The 14,062-nt window shown below is 40.2% G+C and overlaps 1 protein-coding gene and 1 non-coding gene across 2 annotated transcripts in view; one reads left to right on the forward strand and one right to left on the reverse strand.

The window, feature by feature from the left end:
* MCCC2 (methylcrotonyl-CoA carboxylase subunit 2) overlaps positions 1-14,062 on the forward strand; it is a 64,353-nt gene that overhangs the window by 11,542 nt on the left and 38,749 nt on the right. Inside the window, exons 4-6 of the mRNA XM_060143090.1 lie at positions 2,153-2,254; positions 4,410-4,537; positions 7,487-7,599. Coding sequence (XP_059999073.1) covers positions 2,153-2,254; positions 4,410-4,537; positions 7,487-7,599 — 343 coding nt within the window. The remainder of the gene's footprint in view (positions 1-2,152; positions 2,255-4,409; positions 4,538-7,486; positions 7,600-14,062) is intronic.
* TRNAY-GUA (transfer RNA tyrosine (anticodon GUA)) lies at positions 97-169 on the reverse strand. Its single transcript has one exon. It is a non-coding gene; the product is annotated as a tRNA-Tyr (tRNA).

Here is a 14,062-nt window from a genome sequence, read left to right on the forward strand (position 1 = left end):
GGGTGTTCTCTATTCCATGGTGCTTTCTTAGACAGTTTTTTTTGTTTTTGTTTTGTTTTGTTTTTTTGCCGTGCCATGTGGCTCGTAGGATCTTAGTTCCCCGACCAGGGATTGAACCCAGGCCCTCGGCAGTTACAGTGCAGAGTCCTAACCACTGGACCGCCAGGGAATTCCCATCTTAGATAGTTTTATAAATAAATGATTTTAAATTCTGGTTCTTATCGTAAGATTCAACAACAGATGTTTATTGCGAGGCTTCTGTGTGTCAGGTGCTGTTCTAGGTGCTAGTGACACATCACTGAACAAAATAGACAAAGTTCCTTGCCCTACTGGAATTTACATTGTAGCAGGAGGAGATAGAAAATAAACAATAAGTGTCATAAATTATATAGTATGTTAGGAGGTGATAAATGTCATGGGAAAAAGAAAAGATAGACCAGAGTACGGGAGAGAAAGATGAAGGTCAAGTTGTAGTTTCAAATGAGGTGGTTAGAATAGGCCTCACTGAGGTGGTGACATTTGAGCAAAGATTGGAAGGAGTGAAGAGAGATGGGCTCTGAATATCTGGGGAGAGAGCGTTGCAGGCGGAGGGGAGTGTTCAGTGCGAAGGTTCTGCAGTGGGGACAGGTCACAGATGGTGATATGGAAGGGACTGGAAGGTGGTGGGGTGGCGGGAATACATGGGGGAGTAGCAGGAGATGTGTGATTTCGGTAAGGGCTTTGTAGGCCAGTGTAAGAGTTTGGGCTTTTACTCTGACAGAAATGGGGAGATTTTGTAGGACTTATCTGACTTAGGTTTTAAAAAGTTATTCTGGCTGTTGTCTTGTGAGTAGACTGTGGGCCTTGAGGGTGGAAACACCAAGACCAGTTAGAGAGAGGGACTTCCCTGGTGGTGCAGTGGCTAAGACTCTGGGCTGCCAATGTAGGGGCCCGGTCAGGGAACTTAGATCCCACATGCTGCAACTAAGACCCAGTGCAGCAAAATAAATAAATAAGTAAACAAACAAATAAATAAATCATAAAAAAAAAAAAGACCAGTTAGAGAGAGAAATGAAGGCTCAAAAGTATTGTTTTGGGGGACATGCACACAGACGCCCAACCTGGAGATAAACACCGCTAACACCTAGTGTGTATCCTTCTACACTGTTTTTATGCAAATGTGAATCACTTTTTTTTTTTTAAAGAAAAACGGAATCATACTAAATGTGGTGTTTTATAACTCCCTGCCCACCCCTTTCCCCCAGTGTATCCTGAACATTTAAGTGACAATAATACAGTGGTTAAGAGCCTGGTCCCTTATTACGGAGCTTATTAAAACCCAGCTCTGCCACTTACTAGTAGTTGTGTGACCTTAGACAACTGACCTAATCTCTGTGTTTCAGTTTCCTCATCAGTCAGTGGGGATCATAATAGGGTCCATATCAGGAGGTAGTTCTGAGGAATGAATGAGTTAGTGTTTCTGAAGCTCCTAGGAGAGAGGCTGGCATGTGGTAGGTGCTACGTAAGTGTTAGGTGCTATTCTCTTTCTATATTAATAAACACATCTGTACAACATCTTTAAAAATAAGAACCTAGTGTTCCTTTGTATGGCTATACTGTATAAATCCCCAGGGTGGTCACACTAGATTTTTTTTTTCTTTTAAATTTATTTTATTTCTTTATTTTTGGCTGCATTGGGTCTTCATTACCACGTGGGTTTTCTCTAGTTGCGGCGAGCGGGGGCTACTCTTTGTTGTGGTGCGTGGGCTTCTCACTGCGGTGGCTTCTCTTGTTGCGGAGCACAGGCTCTAGGCACGTGGGCTTCAATAGTTGTGGTGCACCAGCTTCAGTAATTGTGGCTTGTGAGCTCTAGAGCGCAGGCTCAGTAGTTGTGGCACACAGGTTTAGTGGCTCCGCGGCATGTGGGATCTTCCTGTACCAGGGCTTGAACCCGTGTCCCCTGCATTGGCAGTCGGATTCTTAGCCACTGCGCCACCAGGGAAGTCCCCTAGATTTTGTTTTTGACATTCTTTTTGTAGATTTTATGTCCAACACGCATATTTGAAACATTGCCCCATTAAAGAAGAAAATTTCCTTTTCCACGTGTTAACTGTTTAAATATGATTTTTTGAAAAACGATATTAATTCAAGCAACATCTTTTCTTCCGTTCAGGTCTCCATTCCTGGAATTATCCCAGTTTGCCGGTTACCAGTTGTATGGTGATGAGGAGGTCCCTGCCGGTGGCATTATTACAGGCATTGGGAGAGTGTCAGGGTGAGTATTCTGCCCACACTCAGCCATGTGGTTCAGGAAGCAGGCCGAAGAGGCAGGGTGTCCAGCACTCACTGCTCTGCATGTGAGCATGTGAGTTTTATGCTCGTGATATTATTTAGGACTGAGGCTTCCTACCCAGACATGTGTTAGATTCATCTGTGGAGTGTGTGCATTTTAGCTGTTGAGATTCCATGGAGGCAAGGGCCAGGGCAAGACTGATTTTATCTTTCCACTAGAGCTGCTCTAGTGTTGGATAGTATGACTGAAAAAGAATTCACTCGTTTAAAAGGTCTAAAGTAGTACTTCATAGTAATTGAAATTGACCTTTCTTACATAATCATATGGTTGAATATGGTCAGCACTCTTTCTCTGGCAGATGATAGATGTGCAAACTAGTTAAAACCAAAAAAGAATTTATTGACTCTCTTAACTGATGAGTCTGGGCCTAGCTGGGTCGAGGAGCACAAACGGTGTTACCAGGTCACAGGCTGGGTTTTGGTTTTGTTCCTAGGCAGACCGAGCTGGCCACAGGCATCCCCAGCTTCTGCGCTCTAAGCTTAGCAGCTGCAGTGGGCTGAGAGCTCCTGAGGGTGAAGGCCTGGGACCAGAGCCCATTGTTGAGCCCACGGCGTGGACGCTGATTAGAAAGCCCTGGTCCTTGTGCTCACATCTGAAGATGGGCTTTGGGGTCAGTCCCGCTAGAACCTCAGGGATCAAAAATAGAGAAAGGGCAGTTTCTGAAAGAAAGTTTAGTTTTGTTGCCAAAATAATAGACGCTGGGTAGGCAAAACCAATATATGTCTAATACAGTATTTTTGTGGACTAATTTTATTTCTCATTCTGTAACATGTCTGTGACCTTTTAAAAAGACAAGTAAAAGTGGTTATGTCTCTTGTCCAAGGTCGTATATATAGCAAGTGGCAGAGTCAGAATTTCAGCCTAGCTTTGTCTGACTTCATAGCCTGGGCTCTTTCCTGTACCAGAGCTTCTTAAGCTTTTCTAGTGCAGCATCCCCAGGACGGAGGAGTGACCATACTCTGGAGGTGTGGGGGGTATGGCCCAGCACCCGCCAAAGCCTAAATTCCTTTTGAAGTCTAGTTTGTTCAATGTTAAAGTCATTAGAAATGTACCTCCCACTCTATAAAATGTTAATTATAATGTGGAAAAAGGCTTTATGTATAACCTAGTGAATAAAATTGATGCTCAAAGGAGAGGAGCCACATACCCTAATACAAGAAGTACAACACTACCTGAGGCTGTGTGCTCAGTTGCTGTTCTCTACTTCATTTTCAGCAAGGATTCAATAAGTTTCTTTTTAGAATTCTAGAGAATATAAAGTGAGGTAACAAAAACATCATAAATATAAAGATTAAATTTTGTAAAAACCACACTGTTCTTCTCTCCAGTTTCAAGTGAGCCTCTGATCTTCGGGTTTCCTGGCAATACTAAGCAGGCTCCCTTACTGGCCCTCTTCATTCACTTACTTCCCTGCTTCCTGCGTGTTACTTGTGAGCCATGGTACCTGACAGGCTGGTTTTGGTGAGAAAGGGCACCACTAATGTCTCATTATAGTATATGCTTTCAGACTACTATTTTAAAGTTTGTACCTATTGTTCCTTTAAGCAAGATAAGTGTTGTACTTTAAACTTCTTTTAGTTTTATAGAAAAGCATATGGCAGTGATATGAAGAAAATATGAAAAATAAATACTTTTGATGGATCAGTTTTCCTTTTTGAAAATTACCTTCCTAAAAGGAAATTTTAAAGGTTTACCATGTGGGATTTTCTCACCCTGAGACTTGGATTCCTTGTTGTTGTATTATCTTGTATTTTCTTGTTAGGACCCCTTCCTTCAAAGAACCGTTACAAAATGTGGCTTAGGTTGTTAGTTTTCCTCTACTAATATGGGGTGATGATTCTTTAAAAATCAAGTTAGAGTTTGTAAACTTATTAAAAGTGATTCATTTTATATAAATAAATACGTGAACAGTGATTAAAACTTTTATATCATAAGATTGTCTACTAATGGCTGTCCCTGGCGATATGTACTAGAAATTGCCAGGCTGTATTGGGAGTGTCTTGTAATGAGATGCAATTGGTCTTTACTTTGAAGAACTCTCTCACGTTCTCTTTCCGATGAAATTTCTGCCTTTCAGAGTAGAATGCATTATTGTTGCCAATGATGCCACTGTCAAAGGAGGTACCTACTACCCGGTGACTGTGAAGAAACACTTACGGGCACAAGAAATTGCAATGCAAAACAGGCTCCCCTGCATTTACTTGGGCAAGTCACGAGAATTGTAAAATAAACTGTTATTAGCTAGAAAAATAATAAGATTGTTTAGAAGACTATATATATATGACGTTATCAATGGATATTTTTAAAAAACTGTTGGCTTCTCTTATAATTACAAAAGAGATGCACATTCTTTGCTAAAAACTCTGGGAGAAAAAGTAAACAAGCACTACCCATAATAACATCACTGAGGAAGAATCCCTGACAGTATTTTGGGGTTTGCCATTTTTTTCTCTACATGAGTGGTGTTTTTTTCTTCTATATATTGGGTGGGCCAAAAAGTTCCTTTGGTTTTTGAGTAAAAATAAAAGACATTTTTCATTTTCACCAAGAACTTTATTGAACAGTGTATTCACCATTTTGTTCCACTACCTTCTGCCATTTTTCAGGCAACTTCATAATTCCATCTTCCCAAAACTTTTAATTTTTTTAAGCAAAAAACTGTTCCAGGTGCCTTTTACAGTCTTCCAGGGAATTGAAATTTTTTCCATTAAAAGAATTTTATAAAAACCTAAAGAAATGGAAATCCGAAGGTGCAGTGTCTGGTGAATATGGTGGATGAATCAGAACTTCCCGGCCAAGCTGTAACAGTTTTTGCCTGGTCATCAAAGAAGCATGGGGTCCTGCGTTATCCGGATGGAAGATTATACCTTTTCTGTTAACTAATTCGGGACGCTTTTCCTAGAGTGCTGCTTTCAGTTGGTCTAATTGGGAGCAGTACTTGTTGGAATTAATCATTTGGTTTTCCAGAAGGAGCTCATAATAGAGGACTCCCTTCCAATCCCACCATATACACAAAATCACCTTCTTTGGATGAAGACCAGCCTTTGGTGTGGTTGGTGGTGGTTCATTTCCCTTGCCCCACGATCTCTTCCGTTCCACATTATTGTACGGTATCCACTTTTCATCGCCCATCACAATTTGTTTTAAAAATGGCATGTTTTCATTACGTTTACGTAGAGAATCGCATGTAGAAATACAGTCAAGAAGATTTTTTCCACTTAACTTACGTGGAACCCAAACGTCAAAGCGATTCACATAACCAAGCTGGTGCAAATGATTTTCAACACTTAATTTGGATATTTTGAGTATGTCAGCTCTCTCCCGTGTGGTATAACACTGATTGTTCTCAATTAATGTCTCGATTTGATTGCTATCCACTTCAACTGGTCTACCTGACCATGGACCGTCGTCCAGCAAGAAATCTCCAGCACGAAACTTTGCAAACCACTTTTGACACATTTGATCTGTTGCAGTGCCCTCTCCATACACTGCACAAATCTTTTTTTGCATTTCAGTTGCGTTTTTACCTTTCTTGAAATAATAAAGCATAATATGCCGAAAATGTTGCCTTTTTTCTTCCATCTTCAGTATTAAAATGGCTACACAAAAATTCACCAATTTTGATAAGTTTTTTTTTAACATGCACTGCTGATATGACAGCTGTCACAATACAATCTAACAAAATTGTTTCGAATGAAGTTAAAGTCAACTAAGCACTAGTTAGAACCATGTTGTGGAAAAACACGAACGAACTTTTTGACCAACCCAATATTTTGTTTTTCTGTTCACCATAATGGGTTCAAACCATGAAAAAATAATAGCTAATATATATGGGTCTCTTGAGTGCCAGGTACTAGGTTAAATGCTTGATTATGTAGATAGTTTGAGCAGATGTAATTTAAAGAAATTTAATATTCAGTGAAAGTAAATTTATATTTGGAATGAAAGTACATTTAAATCTAAGGATATTTTTAAAAAGACATAAAAGCAAGGCAGTTTACAATTGGTACTTCCTGGATATTGGCTTAAATTGGTTTGTAAAAATGCCAGTATATACTGTTCATTTTTATGGATATTTGAACAGGTACTGATGAGATTTTTTTTCTCCTGTGAAAGTGAATTTACCTCGTTGATTCAGAGTGTGAACTGCATTGCACGTATAGAAAACAGCAAATGAGGCCCCACTGCTTGCAGGTGCTGTGCCCAACACTGTAGGGGATGAGCAGTGAAGAGTATTGTGTTGTCCCTGTCTTTAATGTATTAAATATCAATAGAAGACTTAGTGGTTGCAGGCAAGAGTGATAGGTATAAGACTAGCTAACTTTTTGTAACGTTCACTCTGTGCACTCACAGTATGTGCTGAGCTGAGTGCTTCACATACACTATTTCATGTCAGCCCAATAACAACCCTATGGGATAGCCACTGTTACCTTCATTTCACTGGTGGGGAGACCGAGGCAGTAGACTGGTTCGGAAACACACCTGTGATCACACAGCTGTGAAGGAATGAAGCTCTGTTTTGAACTCAGCTGACATTCTTATCCACCACTGTAATCTGCAGTAAAAAGAGTACCAGAGGCAATGTGCAATAAAATTATCACATGAATTCTGTAGATGATTTTCAGATTGTTTTAAAAGAGAGAAAGATCCAATCTTAGCTGAACTGGTTAAGGAGTTTTGGTGTTTCTGGGGCTAATCCTCAAGGGAGAGAATGTCCTAAGCATTTCAAGTGGAATTCTGCACAGGGGTAGGAGAGCCTAATGTGTTTGAAGAAAACAGTACATTTTTGGGGGCTGTGTTGAAAGATTGGAGAAAGAGGCTGTAGAAGAGTTTAGAAAGATAGGGCAAGTTTTTTGCGAATGTAATTAAGAACTGATGTTTGGGCTTCCCTGCTGGCGCAGTGGTTGAGAGTCCGCCTGCCGATGCAGGGGACAGGGGTTCGTGCCCCGGTCCGGGAGGATCCCATATGCCGCGGAGCGGCTGGGTCATGGCCACTGGGCCTGCACGTCTGGAGCCTGTGCTCTGCAACGGGAGAGGCCACAGCAGTGAGAGGCCCACGTACTGCAAAAAAAAAAAGAACTGATGTTATCATTGAGATAAGTCTTCCTGTGTGTAGCATGTTTTGTTCATTGAGATGTACTTATTTCTCTTTAGTTGATTCGGGAGGAGCAAACTTACCTCGACAAGCAGAAGTATTTCCAGATCGAGATCACTTTGGCCGCATATTCTATAATCAGGCAGTTATGTCTTCTAAAAGTATTATACAGGTAATTTCTCATTAATGAGACGTATTGCTTTTTGCATCAAATGTCTTTGCTAACCAGGTAGTCTGAGATGACTTAAAACAGAATTTGTTTTTTTTTTTTTTTTTGGCTGTGCCATGCAGCTTGCAGGATCTTAGTTCCCTGACCAGGGATTGAACCCAGGCCCTTGGCAGTGAAAACATGGAGTCCAAACCACTGGACCGCCAGGGAATTTCCAGAACAGAATTTAATACAGAATTTAGTCTTTTTCCACAGGAAGCATCATAAAGATATCTCCAGTCAGATTCATCTGCTAAATATGGGGATACTGTTATGCTATAATAAAGGTTATTTACCAAAGGAAAAGAGTTTTTAAAAAGAAGGAACACTGAGTAAAGTTGCTTTTTTAGGCCTATACTCTGGAGGAATTCTAGTATATGTATGAGGAGACATGTACAAGAAAGTTCCTTGTAGTATTGTTTGTTATAGCAAAAGATAAAGAACAAAGTAAATGCCCATTCATAGGAGAGTTATAATAGTTACTAGCTGTTAAAATGAATGAACTAGAATTGTGTGCGTCAACAGAAATAAGTCTCAAAAAATATGTTGGGTAAAAAAAAAAAGTGTAGAATAAATGTATAGCAAATTGCTATGTATGCAAGTGTTAAAATGTCAAATCTATTATGTATAAACAGGTACATGGGAATGATAGACTCAACTTTAGAACAGTGGTTACCTTTGAGGTGGGAGGGAGGAGGAGAATAAAGGCCAAGTAGGAGGTCTATAGAGGCTTCAACTGTATCTGAAATATTTTATTCTTTTAAAAAAATTCAGAAGTAAGTTTGACCAAATGTTAAGATTTATGAAGTCTGGGTATTAGGTAAAGAATATTTATTTTACTATTCTAATCTTTTTTGTATGTTTGAAATACTTCATAATACTACTGCAACTCCTTTGTTTTTGTTTTGTTATTGAATTTCTTAAGTTTGTAGTATTTTTATTAGTATTCTAATTAATTAGTCATCACTTGCAATTACTATCTCTCTTCTTTATAATCTACCAATACAATGTGTTGTTATTATTTATTATATATTTTACTGTTATGTGGCGACCTTGCGTATATCTATGCTTTGTTTATCTAAATAAAACTTCAGCTTTGCTCACTTTTGCACAGATGGCCCTTGCATCCATTATCTGTTATGAAATTCTTATTGTGATCTTTTGTCTTATAGGGGAAATTAGCCCATTTAACCTGGTATTATAGTTTAGGTAGCTATACGAAACTTGTATTAGTTTCCTAGGGCTGCCGTAACAAATTACCACAAACAGGGTGGCTTAAAGTAACAGAAATTTATTCTCTCAAGTTTCTGGAGGCTAGACGTCTGAAATCAAGGTGGCGACAGGGCCGTGCTCCCTCAGAAGGCTCTAAGGAAGATTCCGTTCCTTGCCTCTTTGAGCTTCTGATGGCTCCAGGCGTTCCCTTGGCTTGCGGCTATGTGACTCCAGTCTCTGCCTTGGTCTTCCCATGGTCTTCTCCTCTGTGCCCTCTCTCCCTTACAAGGATACTTGTCACTCGATTTAGGGCACCCCTGGGTAATCTAGAGTGATCTTATCTGAAGATGCTTAACTTAATTACATCTGCAAAGACCCATTTTTTTTCAAATAAGGTCACATTCACAGGTTCCGGAGATTTAGGTGTGGACAAATTTGGGGCGTGGAGGGGCACCATTCAACCCACTGTAGACCTCTGCCACCTTGCATGCTTAGTCTGTGCTCTGTCTTTCTCTTCATGTAGCTTTTGTGGGACTATATAAAACGTCAGCCAACATCTAACATATTTATGGAGAAGGTACTCTAAGCCAGGCCCTGTACTAGATGAATAAAACCAGGTAGGGTCTCTGCTCCTGTGGAACCTGAAGCTTGAAGTGCTTTAAGAACTAGGTCTTTTTAAAATTAAAAGTGTCCTTATAATTTTGAATAAGCAATATCTGCTTATGATAAAAAAATCTAAAATATCTAAGGGGCATTTGACTGAATGCCTTCAGTTTGCCTATTTAATTTTTGTTTCCTAAAAATTTTAACATCAGTATTTCTTTAGCTGAGCCACTTCTCAGCATTTATTTTTTCTATTTCACCCCAATAGGAAGTTTGTGGTTGAGGTTTGCCTTCTTATATTCTCATGAACTTCGTGGAATTAAAAAAAAAATCTAATTGTTATTGTATCCTGGTGTCCATGGTGCCTCTTCTCATCTTTTCCCCAATATATGAACTATAAACCTGATATCGCCACTGAAGCTATTGCTTCGTACTTTACTGAGAAAGTCATATGTGAGCACTGTTCTATTAAAAACAATACTGCTTACTCTGTCTTTTTTTTTAATCCCAGGAAGAATTGTCTCTCTTCTCCAAGACTAGACTTGTCATTTATAATCTTAATACTAATCCCTTATTTGTGCTTCATCATTAATCCTCTTTCTCTCTTTTGCTTTAATATTTCACATCCACTTAATTTTTTTTCTCACAGCCAATAATCATGTTGACTTCCTCTTTTTTTTTTTTTAAAGGAAAAAGTAGCAAAAAATGATGCACAAAGAAAAGGACCTTTTCTAGCTTCTGCTGTTTTTGAAGCTTCTCTCCCTCCCTGGATTACCAGACTTCTTAAGGATTGGCCCAGCATCTTCGTTCCTGACCACTCACTTTCCTAAAAACCTCGCTGCCCTCGGAGGGTCCCGCTAACCTTAACCTCCTAGAGATTCTCACGCTGTACAACCTGTTGGTTTTGTTATTGTTCCCTTTCTTGAAATTCTCCTTAGGCTTCGTGCCACTGGTTTCCTTCTTCTCCCACTCTCTTCATTTAATCCTCCCAACCCCATTCAAGAACTTGTCCTTAGTAGTTTAATAAAATCTAATGACATACCTGTCACTTCCATGATCATTCTCTGGTCCTGGCCTCCCTCCACCTCCACGTACCCTTGGGGTTCTGTTGTTTGGTTAGATTTCCTGCTGGTACCAGAGGCTCAGAGTAGACATTCCATATTTAGCTGCCCCTGCTGATTTGTTCCTTCACCCATGTTTCTGTGTGCTGTTGATGGTACTTCCTTCTTGCTCTTTTCTCTAGGATTGAAACTTTGATGTCATCATTGACTCTTCTCTGATTTTTCCCCTACTTAATCCTTTTAGGTCAGAAATATATATCTTCCTTATTTTTGTACCCCTGGGAGCTCCTTTGATGCTGGGCAGGTAATCAATACATAGTAAACCTTTGATGAATCAAGTCATGTTGGGTTTTACCTTTGGATTGGTTCTCTCCACTCCATTCCCACTGCCATCACCATAGTTAGTTCAGGCATTTTCTGTCTGTTGTACACATTACTATAAGGTTATTCTTTATCTAGTTCCCTTGTTCCAGACCAAACTTCACAGCCTGATACTTAAGACCTTGTGTGATCTGGTTCCAACCTAACTTTCTAGCCTTACTGATCATGCATTGTAAACTGCCGTCAGTCTGAAGCGCTTGCTATTTTTCATGTGCATCGTGACCTTTAAGAGTTTCTGCTCAGGTCCATGCCGGACTCTCTTTCCCCCAGTCCTTCCATATGGGTTGATCTGAGTCTCCAACCCATTTTCCAAGGTGCATCTCAGATGCCACCTTTTCCAGGAAAGCTTCCCAGAATCCCTTACCGGAAGTGATCTTCCCCCACCCCCCAACTCCCATAATTCTTGAGCTATACCTTACTAATGGCATTTATCCCTTTTATCTAGACATATCATGACTAATTTCCTTTACTAGACTCTATGCCACTTGAGATTAGAGACAATATTGGATTGTTTATATCCCAACGCATTTACTTACCTACTTAATAATTTATTATTTGAGTGAAACTCCTTAATAACCATTAAAGTGATACCTAACATACTGAGTAGTTCTATTTCCTATATATATTTTTTTTTTTTTTTTGCGGTATGCGGGCCTTTCACTGTTGTGGCCTCTCCAGCTGCAGAGCACAGTCATCCAGACGCGCAGGCTCAGCGGCCATGGCCCACGGGCCCAGCCGCTCCGCGGCATATGGGATCCTCCCAGACCGGGGCACGAACCCGCGTCCCCTGCGTCGGCAGGCGGAATCCCAACCACTGCGCCACCAGGGAAGCCCTATTTCCTATATTTTAATGTATGTTTATTATTATTATGATTACCATCATCATCATTATTTTTGGCTGCGCCGCATGGCTTGCAGGATCTTAGTTCCCTGAGCAGAGATTCAACCCAGGCCATGGCAGTAAAAGTGCCGTGTCCTAACCACTGGACGGCCAGGGAATTTCCAACATATTTTATTATTTATTTAAGACTTTGGTTTAGGTGGACTGTTAGCAATTTTTTGTATTTCCTACATAAAGCAATAACTGTTGTAACTGCAGTTATGTTACGTGTGCATTTTGATAGTGAGCACTAGCTTCCCTTACTTGTTCAATCACTATTCCTCCCCAAGGTTGGTTTTTATTTAATGTTATTAACCTTGCCCTTTGTAAGTTCATTTATCCACTGATTTCTAAGAAGTATGTCTCTTGACAACCATATCTCTGTTTTTTCCTATATTTTTGCAGCTGTAAAGATGTGGCCAGATTCCTACAGACCTCCCAGTTTCAACAATTTTGTTTTTGCACTTGAGAAAAAACAGTTAACTAGGTAGTTACCTTTGTATTCTCTTCTGTGTCATTTTTCCTTACTTTCTGGTAGGTTTTAGGACCCTGATTTGTTTTGAAGTTTAAAGACTTGGCGTATTGGTGTCCAGTGGTCTTTCTCTGAGCCTCGTGTCCTGAGGATGCCTTCTCTGGTCCTTCTCCAAATCCATGCCTGGTGCCGTGATGATCTTGGGGCTGTGCTTCTTTTGTTTTCCTGATGTGGTTCCCATGTTGCTGGCTTTTTAAATGTGAGACTTATAGTTCTCTTCAGAAGTGGGATCTTGGTGTTTGTTTTCTTCAAGTCTTACGTTACCATTAATTTTTATAGTCTAGTGAGAGTCTAGTCTAGACTGGTTTTGCTCTGATGCATTAATTCTCTTCCTCATTTTACTGTGATCCTTACCACACCAGCAGCAAATCTTTCATTTTTTATTAACGGTTTATTTCTTCTGAAATAGCTGTTATTCACCTAGCTATGCTTAGTTGCAGCTCCTCAGGCCTTTCCCCCTATTTTCTTCTTTGCACTTCTGCCTGTTTGTTCTTCTTTTTGGAGATGTGCCTAAAATTGTTCTCAAGTGTCCCTCCCTTCCTCTTTTCTTAACTTTTCCCTCTTCCCTCCTTGGCTTAGCTCATTATTTTTGAAATTTATTTTCTTTGCCTCAGACCTTGGTAATTGTTTTGAGGGTCCTAGTTAGGATAAACACTGTATATTATTATTTTTAAAATGCATTTCAACCTTCTCATGAAGCCAGATAGGGTCAGGGGTAGAAGAAACCACTCTTTTTTATTTTGTTTTGAGGCTCTCTGATAAAAAGGTTGAGGAAGAAACAGAATGTTCTGAGTGAGATGGACTTTTTGTTCTCTGTGTACACTTCATCCTATCCAGTGAGCACGGATAAGTATGCACGTTCTAGGATCAGCAGTGTGATCGTTGGTATAGTTGATAATGTTCTTAAATTCTGGACAGCCATTGAATAGATATGTGTGTATTATGGCTTTTATTTTTTAATGGTGACTCTTTAGGTAGACGAAGAAAAAAGTGATACAGGCAGTATTTGCTTTCTACAGTACTTTGAATGGAAAAAGAAGAAAGATGAGAGATTTAAAAAGCATATTATAATTTTAATGGCTTTTCCACCAAGCAACAGGAAATCTCCCTCCCCAAGTTCTATTACATTTATCACAGAGAGCCTTTGAACTAGATAGTCTTCGGCAATTTTTCAGTGGAAAGATGGAGGTCTAAAGTTCACACAGCTTCTCAGAATTGGGTATAAAACCTCTTGACTCCCTCTCAGACACTCCTTCCATAGGGCAGGCTGCTGACCTACAATATGTAATTTGTTTTTGGTGTGACGAGAACCAGCCTCTACTTGTGCAGGCAAGACCTGGAGGGTAATGAAATTTTGTCCAAAGTTTTTCCAGACTATTACCTCTGTTTTGTAGCCTCTCATTTCCTTTCACTTCCAGCTTTTGCTGTGCCGTCTGTGCCAGTGATGACAAAGATTGTTACTGTCGGTTACACATCATTCTTAGCCTCCTTGCTGTTTTCTTGCTCTGAATTCAAGTTTTTGAGTTGCCATGGGCCTCCTGACCCTGCAAGAGGGATCTCTTGGCTTGTCCTTGTCACAGAGCAGGCCCTCTTCTCTGGTGACAGGGTGGATGGTGGCCTCTCAGTGGAACTCGTGGGAGCTGTCTTTTGTTCTGATGCAGATGAGGGGCGCAGTCATGTCTCTCCTGACATAGTGCCTGGGATTTGCCCACACAGCCAAACCTGTACTCTGAGCATGGTGAGAACAGCTTGTGGTCA

This window comes from Lagenorhynchus albirostris, chromosome 3 (assembly GCF_949774975.1).
Source record: "Lagenorhynchus albirostris chromosome 3, mLagAlb1.1, whole genome shotgun sequence".
Lineage (NCBI taxonomy): Eukaryota > Metazoa > Chordata > Mammalia > Artiodactyla > Delphinidae > Lagenorhynchus > Lagenorhynchus albirostris.